Genomic DNA, 18,998 nt, shown 5'->3' on the forward strand with positions numbered 1-18,998 from the left:
TAGTTAAAGCTCCAGATAGTCCTGGATGTTCTTGTAAAAATATTTTTTTAGATTTATGTATTTATGTATGTATGTATGTATGTATGTATTTATTTTAGAGAGACAACTTCTGTGAGCGGAGGAGAGGGGCAAAAGGAGAGAGAGAGAATCTTAAGCAGGCTGTATACTCAACACAGGGCTGGAACCCATGACCCTGGGATCATGACCTGAGCTGAAATCAGGGGTCAGACGCTCAACTGACTGAGCCACCCAGGTGCCCCGATCCTGAAGGTTCTTAATTGAAACAATTGAGTGGGTGCACACCAGATTATTAAGCAGACTTCCCTGCAGAGTGACTTTTCAGTTAACTAATTTTCACAGCTCTTGAGAAATTATAAAATTTTTTGACATCCTCCTTTTTTATCCCAGTATGACACTCTACCCCAAAACACACTAAGTAATATGCCATAGTTTTAATACAGTTTTAGACAAAGACACATTGACCAATTTCCCTAACACGACAGCTTGTATTCAGAGAACATCAAATGGAACGGTTTTGAGAAGCCGCCTGAGTGCGAGTGAACATTCTGCTTTCTGTATGTGTGCCACGTAGGTAGTATCTTCTATTGCTCTTTAGTCCATGGTTTCCGTAAAGGGCCAGAGAGTAAATAAGCTTCATGGGTCATATCTGTGTTGCAGAGCGACTCAACTCTGACCTTGTAGCATGAAAGCCATCGTAGACAGTATGTAACTGAATGGGGGTGACTTTATTTCAATAAAACTTTATTTACAAAAATAGGCAATGGGCCCGATTTGGCCCATGTGCCCTAGATTGCAAACCCTTGCTTTTGTCTCTTGTAAGCACTCATTATATTTCTCTGTACTTTGAACTTCTTTATTTTGCCATAATTTTTTTCTGAGCTACAACTTTTTTCTTTTCTCTTTAAGATTTTTTAAAAAGTAATTTCTATACCCAATGCGGGGCTTGAACCCACAACCCTGAGATCATGAGTAGCAAGCTCCACTGACGGAGCCAGCCAGGCACCCCGTCTGTGCTACAAATGTGTTTTTCAATGTAGTTTGAGTGAAAGATAATTGACCTCTCCCAGAAGGTAGAAAAATTAATGCAGAAAATGGCACAGAATGAAGACTGCACCTTCTAATGGGTGATTCACTGGCACCATTTCTCCTACCAATCCTCACCCACTCTCAAGTCTTCCTTATTCCTTTGGTGAGTAAAATAAAACTTCATTTCTTGCATTACATGAACAAACTGTATTTATTTTCAACACCGCAAAAGTGATTACTTTTATAGGCTTGTTTTCATTGTTGAGTTAATACATTTTCTTTCTGCATTTGCATATCTTAGTTTGGGATGGACTGCATCGTAGTTTTCCTATTACAATTAATGGAAGTATTTTTTGGTTTAATGGCTTTTCACTTTGCAATTGAGAGTTCAGGAATGATTTCATGTGGTTAAGTGATGGATAGGTGTAGATCAGGGTGAGTCCCCATTGTCCTCACCTCTGGGGAAATCACCATTCCAAGGTGGGTGAAGGCTACCCCAGCCAGCAACCAGCAGCCACCACTGCATGCTAGTCTGGACCCAGAAGGTGTGAGGAGACTTAGAGAAGAAAGGAAAGCTGGAAGAGGTGGGTCCTGGTGTCACGTTTGTGTGTATGGCCTCTCCCATGTGCACAGGGACCTCTCTCAAGCAGCAAACAGTGTATGGCAGTGATCCTCTCTCCCCAGCTTTCCCTTTCCTCAGTTTGCTATGCTGCTTGAGGCTGGTCCTTGGGTCTCAGTGTTGTCATTTGCAAACCAGAGATAAAAAAAAAAATACCTTTGCCATCAAGCACGTAAGTTTACCATGAAGTTAAAAAGGGGTATGAAAGTGCTACACCTAGGTGATGTATCGTTATCATTTGAGCATTTAGAAGGAATTGGGAGCCTGAGAGACCCCCAGACACTAACATCTGAGTTTCCTGAAGCTGCTTTTTAAGAGTGAATGTCTGGAGCTAACTTGCCTGATTTTCCTTGTTCTTATTTCTCCCTTCACTGCAATGGGCCATGGGCTGTAGGTGCTGGGGCTGTAGCATTGAACTTGATGGACATGATTCCTGACTTCATGGAGTTCACAGTCTTAAGAAGTACTATGGAGTCAAGTCCAAAAACTCTTCTGAGAATCCCATCCTAGGAGCCAAAGGCCTGCTAAGATGTGTATGGTGTAACAGCAACAAAATAACATCAACAGCTAATGAGCACATAGTATCTACAATATACTGTGATGTCATAATTTGGACAAACGCTTATGCTTTTCTGGCTTTGGAGCAACATGAAATGAGCAGAAAGTAAGGTAGGATGTGCTTTGGAATAAACCTCAGAAGAATCCCATGCTAAGGATCTAAGACCTGACCAAGACCAGCCGGATAGGACCATGAACACGTGGCCATGTTATACTGGGCTCACCAGCGTCTGCTAGCTCTGGTGTGACACACAAGGCCATGGGCACAAGTTTTGCATGAGAACTGTGCTCTACTGGTTTTCAGACTGAGCCTCCACCCCCACCCCCACCCCCACCCCCACTGTGACCTATAGTGAAACAAAAGCAGATAAGTAGTAATTGTGTTGAGAATTAATGATATTTGTATCACTGGATAATAAAATCGGTATCATTTCAATAGCATTGGGATCTCAGTTGCCCTTCCCCATGAAGAAAGCAGATTGCCATAATTTAAATTGTTAGCATAATTAAAGAAATCAAAGACCCAGTCATTAACTCAGTCTTTCCAGAGAGACAAATTGCCTTTGATTTTATCCTGCAGAATCTGCTGAAATGGGCATTTTATGTAAACACAAAACTATGAACCAATGGCTCCCTCCGTGGGACTGGAGGACAAAATACCTGGGGGCACTTTCCATCAAAACATGCAGGGAAGAAAAAATCTTTTACCATCTCTTCTGTGGTTGCTAATAAGCCTAATTCGATCACTTACCCGTGTTCTGTACAATTCCTAGCACCACAGAGAGGAAATGCTTTTTCCTTTTCCTTAAAAAAAATTCCAGTCAAAACCATCAGCCTCCGTAGGTTGTCTTAATTGCTACTTTGCACTGCACTGGACTGTGACTCTGATTTTTGGCACATGCCGTCATACACAAAGTTCCTAAAATAAAATGCTCCAGGATATCCCAGGAACTCTTAGAGGGCTTTAAAAAGGGACTTGCACACAGAAACAATATCTTTGATGGAGACAATTCAGGCGAGCAGAATGATTATTGCAAAAGAATTACGTGATTCATTGAGACCTTAAAGTGGGTCCGGAGAATCCTTGCCACCTAACTTATCATGGTTTGGAAGAGTTTGATGAGAATCCAGTTTTGATAAAGACAATTGTTTTTTCCTCCCCAAGTGACTATACATTTAAATAGCTAAAACATCTGTTCAGCAGCATAGTAAAACATGTACACTCAGAACGCCTGAGAGAAGAGCCTGCCAAACAATCGGTTGAGAGGGACTTTGCTGGGGGGAGAGCCCCAAGATAAAGCAACCACTGTTTGTTTTTTCTGGTCAGGGGGAAAGCCAAGGCAACCAATATTTTGGGTTTCTTTTATTTCATTTGTGAAGAAATATTTGAGAAAGGGTGGCGAGGGAAGATTTTCTGACGGGATTTTTTAAAGCTGTCTTTTAGTAGAAGAGCAAGAGGACCTTGGATGTCAACGCCTCACAGGTTCTTGAGACCAGCCACCAAACCACAAAAAGTGACTTTCTCTTCCCGTGGCCTCTACGTCCCTCCTGATGGAAGCAGAAATGGGGAGCAGCACGGAGCCTGGAAAAACAGCCAACAGAGGTACTCGAATTGCCCTGGTTGTGTTCATTGGTGGCACTCTGGTGCTGGGCACGATCCTCTTTCTAGGTAAGTGGGGCGGTGAGGCCAGGGAACAGGGCGAGTGCAGTTAAGTGTCCTTGTGCTTTATCCTGGCAAACCTTGTCAGGATGCAGGCAGGGGGTGGGGGGCCGCTTGCACGTGTTAGTAGGTGGTGTGGCCTTAGCTTCTATTAAATATGCAAGTGCGAAAGGGGCCTTTTCTTTAGGACGCGGAATGAATAAATACGCCTAAGCACGAGGCATATAGTCCATAATGTGAAATGGGTATAAAGTGGCTTCCGGTGGCTGGAGGATTCGGTCGTACTGGGCAAACATTTTCTTTACGCGTTACATTTTATATTTAGCAGAATGAATGTTTGTGATTTCATAGTCAGATACTTTCATTTATTTTGTGAGGAGAGACTTTTACATTGTGATCAAAACCATGCTGGAATTTTTTGCCCCTTTGATTTTTGTTAATGTTTGCCTGAACGAATCATGAAATTTAACTAAAAAAAAAAAAAATACAAAGCAGTCTTTAAACATGAACCTTGATGATATTCTTCAGTGCCTTTCTAATCCAGTGACTCTGGTGGGATGAAATGTTAACTCTGCCTTTCTAGTAGATTTAAAAATTAATATGAAGGAAAACAGGTTTTCCTTCCAGCATTTGAAAGGTACTGGGATTTAATTATTGTAATAACTCTTGGTGAGAATGATGTACCCAGAGAGCATATGTGATGAAAAGCACATTCCTATGAATAAGAATGAAATGTCTTGGAAAGAGGACACAGGTGTTCTAAAATTGTAGGCATTTTGAGCCCTTGATTATTACCCTTTGTGTTTTTGTCATACAGCCCATACTATTTCATTAGCTTGAAAGGTATATAGGAACAAGCCCTATATTTAGGAGAGTTTAGGTGCAGTCTGAAATACAGCAAGCCTGGAAACATTCTTTGGCTTGTACAGGTTTCAGGAGGCCATGTTTGTTTTGGCAAGGGAAATCAGTGATTAAACTTTAAAATAGTTAGGGCTCTGGGGTTGAAAACTCTGCTAAAAGCAGCCAACCACCTTTCCATGTTTTCTGTGGCTGAAGATTTAGGAAATTAGATAGGTTTATTGCTTTCAATATACAGCTAACCTCCTACTCCTGCAACTGAATTTGTGGCTCTCAAACACTTTTCTGAGATTTCTCGGCACTTGGGATTTAGATGTGTCCTACCCTGAAGTACAAACAGGAGGAAAAATGATACAGGCATGCCAAGGGACTACATAGGATGTGGGAAGTGAGTGCAAAGTTAGACTATTTGTGTTTTGTGAACACTCCTACACTCAAAAATCCCAATGATGATTGCTTATTGAAAAATATGTGCTGTTTTTAACGATGTTACTATTGCTTGAGCATTTTGAAATTCCACCATTATGATTACATTCTGAGGCTGTTCCATATTAGTTGGAATATTCTCCATGGCAGCAAATCTTTGTTCTTTAAGAGGAGATGATTCTTTGGAAACAGCTCTAAAGGTTTTAGAGCATAGTAAAGTTCATGAAGCCAGGCAATGCTATTATGGGTAAGGAGGCCTGCATAAAGCAGAAAAAAAATAACTTTGCAGTGTGCCCAGTAACCTGGCTCTTACTGCAGATTTCTAAGAGCAGTCTGAATGATGTTAGAGAATAAAGGTGTGGCCTCCCGACACCCTCACTACTCAGTGCGGTCCATGGACCAGCAGCATCAGTACCATTTGGGAGCCTGCGCTTCAGCCCAAGACCCACTAATTCAGAATCTGTGTTTTCATAAGATCTCCAGGCGATTCATTTGCAAATTAAAGTTTGAGAAGCATTGCTTTAGCTGACCACGTCCATTTGGATGTATACATTTGGGGATATTTGCTTTAAGATAAATGCACATTCTTTAGTAGCTTTTGTCAAACATCTCTGCACTGTTTCAGCCTTCCTTCAGCCAGACCCTTCTTTACTGCCTAGTCCCCCAGGCTCTGCCAGCCACCTCCACCCTGCACCTAGTGAAGTCCTCGTCTAAAAATATCTAGGGACCTGAAAGGCAATGCTCTGTGTGACAATATTCTGGTTAAGTCCTCTACTCCTCAAGGTGCTTGCTGGTTGATATTTTTTCTGTCTGTTCAATTTCAGGCACAGGCCTGCAATTTCTAGCATCCCTCTTTGCATTTTAGGTTCTGGGCTAATCTCTTCCCTAAATCTTAGTCCTTCCACAGTAAGAGCGACTGCCACTGGCCTTGGGGTGGTCTCAGAGAAGCTACAGCAATAGAATTTAAAACAACAGGTATAACCATATGCCAATAATCAATTTATTTTAAAGTGTCCTTTCTTTTCCTCCTCCCTCACCTCTTCATCCCCACAGTCTCTTTCTCAAATGCAATGGTGGGCAAACTTTTTCTGGAAAGGGTCAGATAATAAATGTTTTCAGCTTTCTGGGCCATACAGTCTCTGTTGCTGCTACTTGACCCTGTCGTGGCAAGAAAGCGACCACAGACAAATGTGTACACAAATGCGCATGACTGTGTTCTGATATAATTTGATTTCTGAACATTGAAATTTGAATTTCAGATCATTTTATGAAATATTCTTCTTGTGGTTTTTTCCAACCATTAAAACACATAAAAATCATTTTTAGCTCACAGGCTGTACAGAAACTGGCAGGAGACTGGACTTGGCCCCATGGACCATAGTATGCTGAGCCCCTGCTTTATGGTTCTTCTCATGCTGCCGATATGTGGATGACTCCACTGCATTCTGAGGTCATTTCCACTGGTTACAGAAAAATCTAAAATGAGAAACCAAACTGTTCTTAAATTTTTTTTTAAAGCACCTAACCAGTAAAAAGTAACACTATCATGTTTTATATTAAAAATGTTTTCCTTGTTGTCTTGATGTCTCTCACCTGCACCCTCACATTATCTGGGTTTGTTGATCCTTATTTATTTGTGGGATCTCAACCCTGCATGGATATAATGCTCTTCCTCGAGGGGTGAGGTCTGTCTGCATCTCAATTAATTTAATTTAAACCTCCCTTTTACTCATATTCAGATAAAGATACCTAGTTCTGCTTCCTTAGAGGGTTTGGGTCAAGAATTCTTTTCCATGAAAGTGGTAACTCTTTAAGTACAGCATTTCATTAGCTTTTTTTTTTCCCAACGTTTATTTATTTTTAAGACAGAGAGAGACAGAGCATGAACGGGGGAAGGGCAGAGAGAGAGGGAGACACAGAATCGGAAACAGGCCCCAGGCTCCGAGCCATCAGCCCAGAGCCCAACGCGGGGCTCCAACTCGCGGACCGCGAGATTGCGACCTGGCTGAAGTCGGACGCTTCACCGACTGCGCCACCCAGGCGCCCCTCATTAGCTTTTTCTAAACAAATAAGATAAGGCTAGTATCAAGGTGGTACTGTTCGTAATCATAACAATGTTGCTTATAATAAGGCTTATTTTCTCATTGTAAAAAATAACACAGGCTCATCAAAGAACATTTGGTAAACATATAGAAGTAGACTGAAGGGAAAACGTCCCCCATGGTTCCCTCACCCAGTCCTAAGAAAATATTCCATACTAATGTTTATGCTGCACATTTATATTTTTATCTAACTTTTCTTTGCTCTTTAAAGAAATCAAAACACACCATTATGCTAAGATACTTCTTAAAAATAGGCCCGAGATGTTCCATAGGCAGTTTTCTTGTATCTGTATTGTATCACAAGTAAAAAGGCTGTTTGGAGGATGGCAGCAAAGAACAAAGAAAAAGCAGGCTCCTCTTACAGTGTGGGTTAATAAAGAATACAAATCGTCAAACTGACAACAGATGTACAGGTCTTCCATTTCTAGCAGAAATATCGGTACCGCTATGCTTTCTGATCCTGCTTCTCAGTGGACAATGCCACAGAAAGCCTTGGCTACCCTTCACCCTCCACCATCCATCTCCCCACGGTCACATCTCCAAATGATTCCTTATTTCTGCTCACAGAGTACAGCAGTAATGAACCCCCCTTAACTTCCTTGGCTACCAAGAATATTTTTGAAATCTAAACCCACATCTGCTAATGCCCAGGTGCTGCCTGGAGTTGACAAACAGGGCACCCTTCTGTCTTTCTGCAGACATCCATTTAGATAATATTGCCAGCCAGATGGGTGAAATTAAGCTATTGGTGAAAAGCTAATTCCATCTCGCAGGGTTTTGGTTTTGTTTTGTTCTGGTGGAAGTAGTCGGAAGCTTGGCCCACATGCTGCCTCTGTCCAATAGCTATGCTGAGCTAGATGGCTGAATAATATCCAGTGTACTCCCCCAACCCCTTCACAGATCTATGGATAGTTCACAAAAGATTCAGAACTTGAAATGCTAATTTTCTTCTTCCACTCTGGATTTGCTCCTAATGGTATGGTTGGTAAGTTTCACTTTTTTTCCCATCTAAAATGAGAATGTAGTTGTAAACAAAAAGAGTGAAATTCTGAGACTTAAGTCACGGATAATTGGAGATGAAGGAGACTTTAGAGATCAGCTAGCCCAGAGGCCCTCACACCTGAGCCTGCATCACAATCACCTGGGGGGCTTGCAAAAATGCAAATGGCTGAGCCCCACCCCCACAGTTTCTGATTCAGGTCAGAGGTGGGGCTCAGTAATTTGCCTTTCTAAAGAGCTGGGGTGGGGGGCAGTGGATGCCTGGACACCCTACTCTGAGAAGCACTGGTCTAATTGTACCCCCTCATCTTATATTCCAGAGAACTGAATTTCAGAGCAGCCAAGAGGCTCACCAAGGTTACTTAGCTTGTGACCAGAGTCTGGCCCTGAGATAATGAGCCAAGTGGATTTTTCAATTCTGTGTCAATGCTCAGAAGGATGAACTGACATCACGTGTCTAGCATATGTGCCTGACTGTGGGTTACCTGATGGTGCTCTGCTATCAGCCAGTCATTTCTTTATTTTGGTCTGTTTTTTCAGTGAGTCAAGGTTTCTTAAGTCTCCAAGCCAAACAGGAGTACTGCCTGAAGCCGGAATGCATCGAAGCTGGTAAGTCAGTTCTCCCTCCTGTGTCAAGATATAATTATGGTACCTTGGGGAGAGGAAGAGAAAACAGGTGGTATTTTTAGTATTCTGTTTGCTTGAGGTTTACCATGTACGAAATGCAAGTTTGATGAAATTGAAAGTTTACTTTCGAGTCTCAGTGTGAAGTTGTGGAGCGCAGGTTTCCTGTTTTTGTTTTCTTGGCGGAAAAACAGCTGTGCGGTGTTCCAAGTCATTGTATGGAAATCGGGAAGGGCTTTAGAAGGCCCGATGGCCTTTCTTAAGACCCGAACAGAGAGACCATCGGCATTCCTTGGGCCTCAGCTCGATACATGTCCCTATTTACCATAAGCAGTCTCTCTGAATCATTTGGTCAGTGGGTCTGACCTGTCAGCCTCCGAGCAGGAACCCTCTGTAAATCTGTGCTTCCGCAGTCACACGGAATCACTTCAGGGCCTGGCGAGTCAAGCTTTTTTTGAGGTGACTGGGCCATGTATCAGTGGGAGCTCCACAGTGAATATGAGGGTTTCAAGTTGCCTCAGTTTTGCCACAGCTATTATATTCCGTCTGTAGGGAAGAGGGTTAGGGTCTAGATTTGCAGGGCCCAGAGTCCAGCCTCCCACCCCCCACCCCCACCCCCACCCCCACCCCGTTCTTTAAGTGGCAGGAACACTAATTTATTTTCCAAGGGGAAAGTCATAAGGAGGAATTAAGTACATGGCCCTTCCACTTCCTCTTGTTCTTAAGAGATTAATGAATTAATTTGCCAAATATTTACTGCAAGTCAGGCCCTGAGGTAGCAGTGAAGGTGAATGACCAGGTAGGGGAAGAAAGACCATCAATACACACGAGGTGATCACTGTGCAAGAAAAATACCGACTGGTGGTAATGTTATGCAGAAAATCAAAATATTAAAGTAGGACACTGTGATAGCAAGTGACAGGATGGCTAGACTGAAAAGTCTGAGAAAGTAATGCTGAAGTGACCCTGAATGATGAGAAGGGACGTGCTGTGGGAAGATCGAGGAAAGGGCTTTCCAGGTATGGGGAACAGCTGGGGCAAAGGTCCCGGAGCGGAAGGACTTACTGGGTGAAGGGGAAGAGGGCAGGTGATGAGGGTCAGTGGGGAACCCAGGTGCCGGTGATTGTGGGGTTGTCCTAAGTGTACTCAAAAGCCTCTGGAAGGTTTTGAGGAAGAGACATGATCTTATTAGCATTTAAAAAGATCTCAGCGGAGTCTCTCTGGGTGGTGAAGAGACCATAGGGAGCAAGATGGAAGAAGGTCGTCAGGCAGGAGCTTATTTCAGTAAGCCAGAGGAGAGGTGAGGCTGTCTTGAATTCTGAGATGGAAGGGCACAGTGTACAGGGTTTAGGCGCCAGAGGGCTGTGAAAGGATTTGATGTGCGTTGTGAGAAAAGGCAGAGAAGCAAGGTAATGCTTAAATTTTTAGAGGTGGCAGTGATTGAGATGGAGAAGATTCAGGTGAAAGCTTTTAGATTCAGCGGCCTTATACAAAGGTAATGGATTAGACAATTATGTTATTTTTTTTGTCCTATTCTTGATCGATCGATATATATCTTTTAACCAGGCATTGTGTTAAGAGACCTACAGGTGCCATGTCATAAAATCTTCATTAGAACCTGGTGATGTCAGTGCTATCACCAGGCCCAACTAGAGATGAGGATATGGAGGCTTCCAGAAGCTAAATAACTTGCCCAGGGTCACCTCCTGAATTAGCAGGCTGGCTTCATGTCTGTTTGCTCTCCATCATTGCTTTGGTGCCCTAAGGCCGTGCCATGAAACTCTTTGGCCTTGGTCCTGTCTTGCTCTTTTTTCACGATACTATAGACCTACTAGTGTGAGGTGACTAGACAATTGTTTCAGCTTCCTGATCTCATCCCAGGAATGGCAAGAACGATTTGGGAATTCCCACGCCCTTTCCTGTTTCCACCTTGAGCAGCTAACCTAGAGTTTCCCAGCGGAGAGAAGATGACCTAGAGTAGAGTGGGGCACCAGGTGGGGCTGTCAGAAATCAGATTTTAGTCTTCATGTCACCTTGTACTTTTGCTGTGGTACAGTCCTTGCAGATGTGTGAGAATGAAATTTTTGAACTAAAAACTTTTCATTTTGAGTTTAGGCAACTTTTTGTATGGACAGCCATTTACTGCATGTGTTTTATCTCTATTTACACATCGTAATAATGCAAGAGGAAAACTTACAGAATGACATTTGATAATGTCGCCTCCTGCCAGCTAGTGTGTTTTGCCTGGCTGTTCTGTTTTTAATTTTCACGTTGGCGAATGGCTTTCTAATATTGAAAAAATTATTGATTTTTCTGTTTCTGTGACGAAAGCCTCACCAAGGATACATCCTTTTCAGTGTAACATGAGCTTCACTGTGCTTAGGGGCCTGCAAAACAGCTGTTAAGTATACACTGAATAAATGTGGCCCAAGGAAGTTCTCAAATGAGAAAAGGTGGGAAGGTTTGGGGCCCAAGTGCATTGGCAAGGGGGGGGAGGTGCCCTAGTGGGTGCGTGCGTGGGCGGGACCTGTGTGGGGGTGCGTGCTTGCACGTGTGTGGGCGATGGAGGAGGGGCTGCCTGTGAACAAGGGCAAGTGAGGGAGCCTGCGTGGGTGTGTGTCTGGCGGGTGGGGGGTGGTGCCACGTGTGTGAGCTCTGCACGATGGAAGACAAAAGTGACTGATCACCTTCTGGACCTTTTCTGAACGGGTGCCACCCCCTTCTGAGATATCTGCTGTCTTTAGTTCTCTTTTCCTCCTCTTCCCCATATCCTCTTCTCCTAGTCCCGCTTTCAAATTAAGAGGTGGAGAAAGATGTCAAGGAAAGGGCATATTAATCATGGATAAGGGCAGACAGGCTGACTTGAGTTTGAAGCATGATGTGGCCACTTAAAAGCCACATGATCTTGGGCTAATTATATAAACATCCTAAGCCTCTTGTTCACCCTCTGTGAAATGGGAATACTGGTTTTTACTTAGAATACTAGTTGTGAGAATAGAAGCAGTTGTAGAAGTAATCCGGGTCCACAATGTGTAATTCTTAACCCCAGACCCAGAGAACATTTTAACTGTCAGTTTGCAAGACTGGACCTGATCTCAGTTCTTGGGATGGCAAAAGTAGATCTTAATTCATGTCAGGCTGTTGTGGGTGTTGTTTATCCCATTTTGGAAAATATGCATGTATTTCTTGTGGAATTATTAATGTGCTTGATTCAGGAGTGCCACTCCAGAATATTGCTGGGGGTAGTAAATTATCTGTGGTTATATGCACTGTATTAGTTTTGGAAAATCTGAAAATCTATGATCTCTGAAACCTATCTTACCTCAATAGTTTCAGATAAATAGGGAATGGTAATAGCAAAAAATTATATGTATGGTTGCCAGCTTTAGCTACATATGTACAATCAGGATGCTCAGTTAAATTTGCATTGCAGATAGATAACAACTGCTATTTTTTTTGGTACATGTCCCCTGAGATACTTGGTACGTACCTAAAGTATAAATGCGGTCATTGATCTGAAATTCAAATTTCACTAGGCATTTTGTATTTTATTTGGCAACTGTATTTATTTGGCAGTATGCCTGACACTGCTCTAAACACTTAATGTGTATTTACTCATTTAATTCTGATGAAGATCCTGTGGCAGTCATCCCTTTTTACAGATGAGGAAACTGAGAGGTTAAGTAACCTGCCCAAGGTTACATAGTCTTTTTTTTTTTAACGTTTATTTATTTTTTGAGAAGGAGGCAGCGAGCACATGTGGATGAGGGGTGGATAGAGAGGGAGAAAGAGTCCCAAGCAGGCTCCACACTGATCACAGAGCACAATGTGGGTCTTGATCCCATAAACTGTGAGATTACAACTTGAGTGGAAATGAAGAGTCAGATGCTTAACCAACTGAGCTACCCAGGCACCCTATGTTACATAGCTCGTGCATGATGTTGCTGGCATTTATTTATTTATTAAAAAAATTTTTTTTTTTAAATTTTTTTTTTTTTAACCTTTATTTATTTTTGAGACAGAGAGAGACACAGCATGAACGGGGAAGGGCAGAGAGAGAGGGAGACACAGAGTCGGAAACAGGCTCCAGGCTCTGAGCCATCAGCCCAGAGCCCGACGCGGGGCTCGAACTCGCGGACCGCGAGATCGTGACCTGAGCCGAAGTCGGATGCTTAACCGACTGAGCCACCCAGGCGCCCCCAAAATTTTTTTTTTAATGTTTAGTTCTGAGACAGAGAGCATGAGTGGGGGAGGGGCAGAGAGAGAGAGGGAGACACAGAATCAGAAGCAGGCTCCAGGCCCTGAGCTGTCAGCACAGAGCCCTACGTGGGGCTTGAACTCACAGACTGTGAGATCATGACCTGAGCCAAAGTCGGTCGCTCAACCGACTGAGCCACCCAGGTTCCCCTGATGTTGCTGGCATTTAATCCCAGGTAGTCTGGCTCCAGATGATGCTGTACTGAAAAGGTCTGTTCCTGGCACAGAGGAAATGCTCATTATTAAGGATTTCATTATTACCGCCACCACCTTCTCTCTTAAGCCTTGATTAAACTTGAAAACTCAGGCTGGTATGTGGGGTGTGATGCTTCCACCTCTACATAAACACTAGTAAGAGACTGCATAGTCATTTGCCTTATATGCAATAACTAAAGAGAACACATAGCCTGGTCTTTCACAGCTTTCTTTGATCATCATGTTTCTTTTATTAAAACAAGACTTCTTGGGTTTTCTCCATGGAACTGAGCAGGGGAAAAGGAGTTGTGGTGTCTTGACAACTGTGGTCCCCCTGAAGTCTCAGTTGTCCTGCAGAAAGCACAGCCCTGTGCCCAGCTGTGAATTCTGAATGATGGATTAGGAGGTTGAAACTAGAGTTTGCCTACTCAGTGGGCTGACTTCCAAATTCTGTGTGAGTGATGTATTCCCCCACCTTAGGTCAGGGGCTGAGGTCAGAGTGGATCCTGCAGTTTTGGTAGGTACCTGCACGAATACTGAGAAGATGGGAGAGAATACGTTTGAGGCTGGGGGCAGAGGGAGGTTTGGGAAGGTGGCCAGAAAGCAGTGTGCTTATGTGAATAAAAATGTTTGTGAGGGTTCTTGTGTGTGACTATAAATATTGTGTGGCACTGAAACTTGTATAATCGATGTCACTGGGGTGTCATGTAGCAGATTTATTCTGCGGCTATACAGCCAGAATCATCATGAATACAAACTGAAATAAAGATCTTGTATGTTCTAGCTTATTTGCATATTTATTAATGATAAAGTAGTAGCAGTAAGTAAAAATGTAATTGGAGACCACTGAATTAATTCTGGAAGATGAAAATATTAAACCAGTTTTAAATTTATCAAACTTCTAAACCAGTTTTTTTCTTTGTCTTTTTTGGGGGGAAAGGGGTGAAGTGCTGGGGATTTTGAAGTCCTACAGAAACTAGGATATTAGTATATCATTCACTTTATTGAGGACAAAAAGCTGTTGAAAATTATGGCAAGTCTAGGCCAGAGAAATATCTAGCCTTAGGGTTTTTTTTTTGTTTAATTTTTTAAATTATTTTTTAATTGACATCCAAGTTAGCGTATAGGGAAGTGATGATTTCAGGAGTAGATTGCTTAATGCCCTTTACCCATTTAGCCCATCCCCCCTGCCATACCCCTCCAGTAACCCTCTGTTTGTTCTCCCTCCCTGTTTTTATATTAGTTTTCCTTCCCTTCCCTTATGTTCATCTGTTTTGTATCTTTAAGTCCTCATGAGTGAAGTCATGATATTTGTCTTTCTGTGACTAATTTCGCTTAGCATAATACCCTTTAGTTCCATCCACGTAGTTGCAAATGGCAAGACTTCATTCTTTTTGATTTCCGAGTAACACTCCATAGTATATATATACCACATCTTCTTTATCCATTCATCTATTGATGGACATTTGGGCCCTTTCCATACTTTGGCTATTGTTGATAGTGCTGCTATAAACACTGGGGTACAAGTGCCCCTATGTATCAGTACTCCTGTATCCCTTGGGTAAATTCCTAGCAGTGCTATTGCTGGGTGGTAGGGTAGTTCCATTTTTAATTTTTTGAGGAACCTCCATACTGTTTTCCAGAGTGGCTGCACCAGTTTGCATTCCCACCAACAATGCAAAAGAGATCCTCTTTCTCCGCATCCTCGCCACCATCTGTTGTTGCCTGAGTTGTTCATGTTAGCCATTCTGACAGGTGGGAGGTGGTATTCTCACTGTGGTTTTGATTTGTATTTCCCTGCTGATGAGTGATGTTGAGCTTTTTCATGTGTCTGTTAGTCATCTGGATGTCTTCTTTGGAGAAGTGTCTATTCATGTCTTTTGCCCATTTCTTCACTGGAGTTTTTGGTTTTTGGGTGTGGAGTTTGCTAAGTTCTTTATAGATTTTGGATACTAACCCTTTATCTGATATGCCATTTGCAAATATCTCCTCCCATTCTGTCAGTGGGCTTTTAGTTTTGCTGATTGTTTCCTTGGCTGTGCAGAAGCTTTTTATCTTGATGAGGTCCCAGTAGTTCATTTTTGTTTTTGTTTCCCTTACTTCTGGAGATGTGTTGAGAAATTGCTGCTCTAGCCTTAGGTTTAAACCTGGAGGACACATGTAGCAAACTGATAATTGGCATATATAAATTTATGCAGATTATTCTTTTTTTGGGCAATTCCTTCTTATTTAGCTGAAAACTCATTGGGTTTTATTAGTTCAAATAAATATACTCTGCCACTAATTAAAGTATGAAAATTACCCAGAATGTCATCTTTCCAATGTCATTGAAATATTGGCCACTTTGTGTTTTAAATCAGTGCATATCTTTGTGTTAGAGTGGTAGCCAGCAGCTGTGTGACAGAAGAGAGTTGGAGTTCTGTATTAGGAGTTTTGGAACCTTCTCATGTTTTAACGAAAGATTTTTTTAAAGCTCATGGATACATATTTAAGTATGCACATACTTCCTATCTATTGACTATGTTTCACGTGTAATTGTATGTGGGCTTATGAAAGAGGAAGAAATGGTAAATCAGTCTATTGTGTCTTTCTGTTAACACAAATACTCAGTTCTGTCCTGTTTCCTGGGCAAGAAGGGCCCTGCCCTCATTTACACTGCCCCACTTTGCCTTCCTCTGGCCGTGCCTCTCCCTGAATCCAGGGCCAAGTCAGCAGTCATATCCTTTTATAACCCAGAATTCCCTGCTAAACGGCCCTGAGCCTCCCTGCAGGGCCCATGGGGATCTCTTCCAGGAGTTCATTCCTCTGAGAGCTACATTGTATATCCAGGGGCTCAAGAATGCATACCTGGCTTTCCAAGTCTTTATGAAGGTATATTGTAAATACATCTTTTAGAGATTTAGATATGACCTGTGGGCCTCTGTTTCACTTAGCCTTCACTGTGGAACAAACTACCCCCAAACCTTAGCGTCCTGAAACATGAGTGATTTACTATTTCTTATGCTTCCGTGGGTTCATTGGGAGTTTCTCTGTTGCTGTTGCCTACGCTCGTTCATACAGCTGTATTCAGCTGGAGGGTCATCTGGCCTGGAAGGTTCCTGATGGCTTCAGTCTGCTGATTTGGTTAGTTTCTGTGTGGCCTCACCTCCTTTAGGAGGCTTTGTCATAGGGCTCCATTCAAAGGGAATTAACATGGAAGGTACAAGGCCCTTTTAAGGCCTAGCTTTGAAACTCAAAAACAGTCACTCTGCTATATTCTGGTGGTCACAGTAAGTCACAAGGCCAACCTAGATTCCTGACAGGGGAAGTAGATCCTATCACTTGATGGAATGAGTCACAAAATCACGCTGCAAAAAGAGGAGAGGGATGGAAGGAAATGTTGCACACATCTTTGCAGACAGTATACCAAAGGCTCCGTTTGTATTCATGTCCCATGGCCCACAGATGTTAGGGGCAGTGCTGCAAAAACCATAAATACCACCAAGCTTTTACCTACTCATTCTGATTATGGTAATTTCATATCGTGAAGTTGATTTGGGGACTCATTTGAGAGGAAAAGTAAAAGCCAAGGCTTGGAAGCTGGTTCATGTGAAATTGTTGTTTAATTTGGAAGAGAATAGTACATAGTGTTCAGTGCTTGTCATTAATCCTATGATTTTCTTTTTAAATAGCTGCTGCTATCTTGAGTAAGGTAAATCTCTCTGTGGACCCTTGTGATAATTTCTTCCGGTTCGCTTGTGATGGCTGGATACAGAATAATCCAATTCCTGAAGATATGCCAAGCTATGGGGTTTACCCTTGGCTGAGACATAACGTTGACCTCAAGTTGAAGGGTAAGTTTCTATTGGGGTTTGGTGATGTACTTTTTAGAGAGCAGTACTTGACAAGAAAAACACAGTTTTGGATTTGAAGCATGCCTGCTTACTTTTTAACTAAATTCATTTCCAAGGTTTTTAAAAACAAAATATTGAAAGGAAAATAGTAGGATTTCATCCTCCCACACCTCATACACAAGCCTTCACACAGGCTTCATTACATTTGCATTTGGTAATAGTAAGTTCTGCTGAAGGATAAATAGCATTTCATGGAGACTGGGAGCAAAGGAATGGTTATTGAAAGTTATTTTATATCAATATACTTACTTGTCTCTTGTGTTCAGAGCAAACTTCATCACTTGCTCATTTGTGTCCTGGATTTTCATGGCTACAAGATGTACTTAACACCTCATTGTCTTTTGAGAACTCTGGATGACCTTGTGTTGGACATATTGTTCCTATTAACTTCTGAGTTGGCTCTGGGGGGACTTTATTTTCTCCCATGGCCTCTGTAGCAACAACAGGTTCACACACACATACTCACATATGTGTGCATACACATAGCTATGTGTGCATGCATACACACACTTCAAAAATTGGAAAAGTCTTTTACTAGAGGTACTTCTCTTCATATTAGATCTATTTTTTTATTCTGAGCTATTGGAGAAAGGCACTTTGGGATGGAAGTAGGGAGATTTCAAGGCTAGATAAGGTAATTGTTTTGAGAAGACAAAGATAGGTATGTTTTTTTCCTCTCTTGATAACTGTGAGTTATGCCATATAAGACCTAGAATTTCTGAGACATTATAAGAATCATCATTTTTCTTTCTACTTGATCTCCATTTCCCCAATATTTTAAGTACATGAAAATGAAATGTATCAATTTATATATACATTTTAACACGTCACTATTGGTACAATAATTAGATACCTGTTGTCAGTAGTAAGGAAAAATGTGCTTAAGTTTCACAACTAAGTATAAATCATATACACTTAAATTTTTTAGGCGGGCTTTATCTTTTCATAAACTAGAATAAAAGAGAATTTTTAAGAATGTCACTTATCCCCTAACCCAACAGGTGAGGTTCCTGTAGTATAGAATGATAAATAACACCTTGAGAAATGAATTTACTTACTTTCCTGTATAACATTAACTTACGTTGGTCCTTCACCTACCATTCTTGCCTATTTCCTGTTTCCTTTCTTTGGCTTTTCCTCCTAGACAGAGAGATGTGTGCACAGTTGTGTGCATAGACACACATACAATCATGCACGCAGAAATGACAGTGAAAGACAAGAAAAAGATAAGATTTGCCATAGATGATCCTTATATGTTAATTAGAGCCAGAAGATTTCTATCTTCAGGGCATGAAGCAGTTAAAATAATTTAAAGCACTTCCTGGGGATGTCTTAATGTAAAAATCAAATTCAGTACTGATATGCTTTTTTAGGAGGATACTGTATATGAGATCCTTGAGCATTCATAGAAATAAGACTAAATTGTTGAGAGCGGCACAAGGGTTTTTTTTTTTTTTTTTGCTTGCTTCTTTTAAAAATGAAGAATTTGACTTCTAAGCTCTTCTGGGAAAAGAAAAAGGAACAAAAATTAAAAGCAAAAAGTAAGAAAGTTGCTCATAAATCCACCCCTAGAAATGATGACTAATGAAGTAATTGGGTATACATCTTTCCAGATTCTTTCTTTTCCACTTGTGGGTATATATGCAAAACCTCATGTACACACCCATCTATTTAAAAACTTAGCTAATGGATCCTGAGAAACTTAACAGAAGACCATGGGGGAGGGGAAGGAAAAAAAAAAAAAGGTTAGAGAGGAAGGA

General features: G+C 41.8%; 1 protein-coding gene and 1 long non-coding RNA gene across 3 annotated transcripts in view; one reads left to right on the top strand and one right to left on the bottom strand.

Annotated features, from left to right (window-relative positions):
- The first annotated feature begins 998 nt into the window (after positions 1-998).
- Positions 999-18,998, top strand: part of PHEX (phosphate regulating endopeptidase X-linked) — a 232,304-nt gene continuing 214,304 nt past the window's right edge. For both annotated transcript variants that reach the window (XM_040468742.1, XM_040468743.1), the window contains exons 1-3: positions 999-3,893; positions 8,810-8,878; positions 17,017-17,178. In XM_040468742.1, the coding sequence (XP_040324676.1) occupies positions 3,776-3,893; positions 8,810-8,878; positions 17,017-17,178 (349 nt within the window). In that variant the 5' untranslated portion in view covers positions 999-3,775. The remainder of the gene's footprint in view (positions 3,894-8,809; positions 8,879-17,016; positions 17,179-18,998) is intronic.
- Positions 6,376-9,430, bottom strand: LOC121025939 (uncharacterized). The gene is made up of 3 exons (XR_005788202.1): positions 9,021-9,430; positions 8,755-8,921; positions 6,376-6,644 (listed from the first exon to the last, which is right to left on the bottom strand). It is a non-coding gene; the product is annotated as an uncharacterized LOC121025939 (long non-coding RNA).

Source organism: Herpailurus yagouaroundi, unplaced genomic scaffold (assembly GCF_014898765.1).
Source record: "Herpailurus yagouaroundi ecotype Mexico unplaced genomic scaffold, PumYag 67793, whole genome shotgun sequence".
NCBI lineage: Eukaryota > Metazoa > Chordata > Mammalia > Carnivora > Felidae > Herpailurus > Herpailurus yagouaroundi.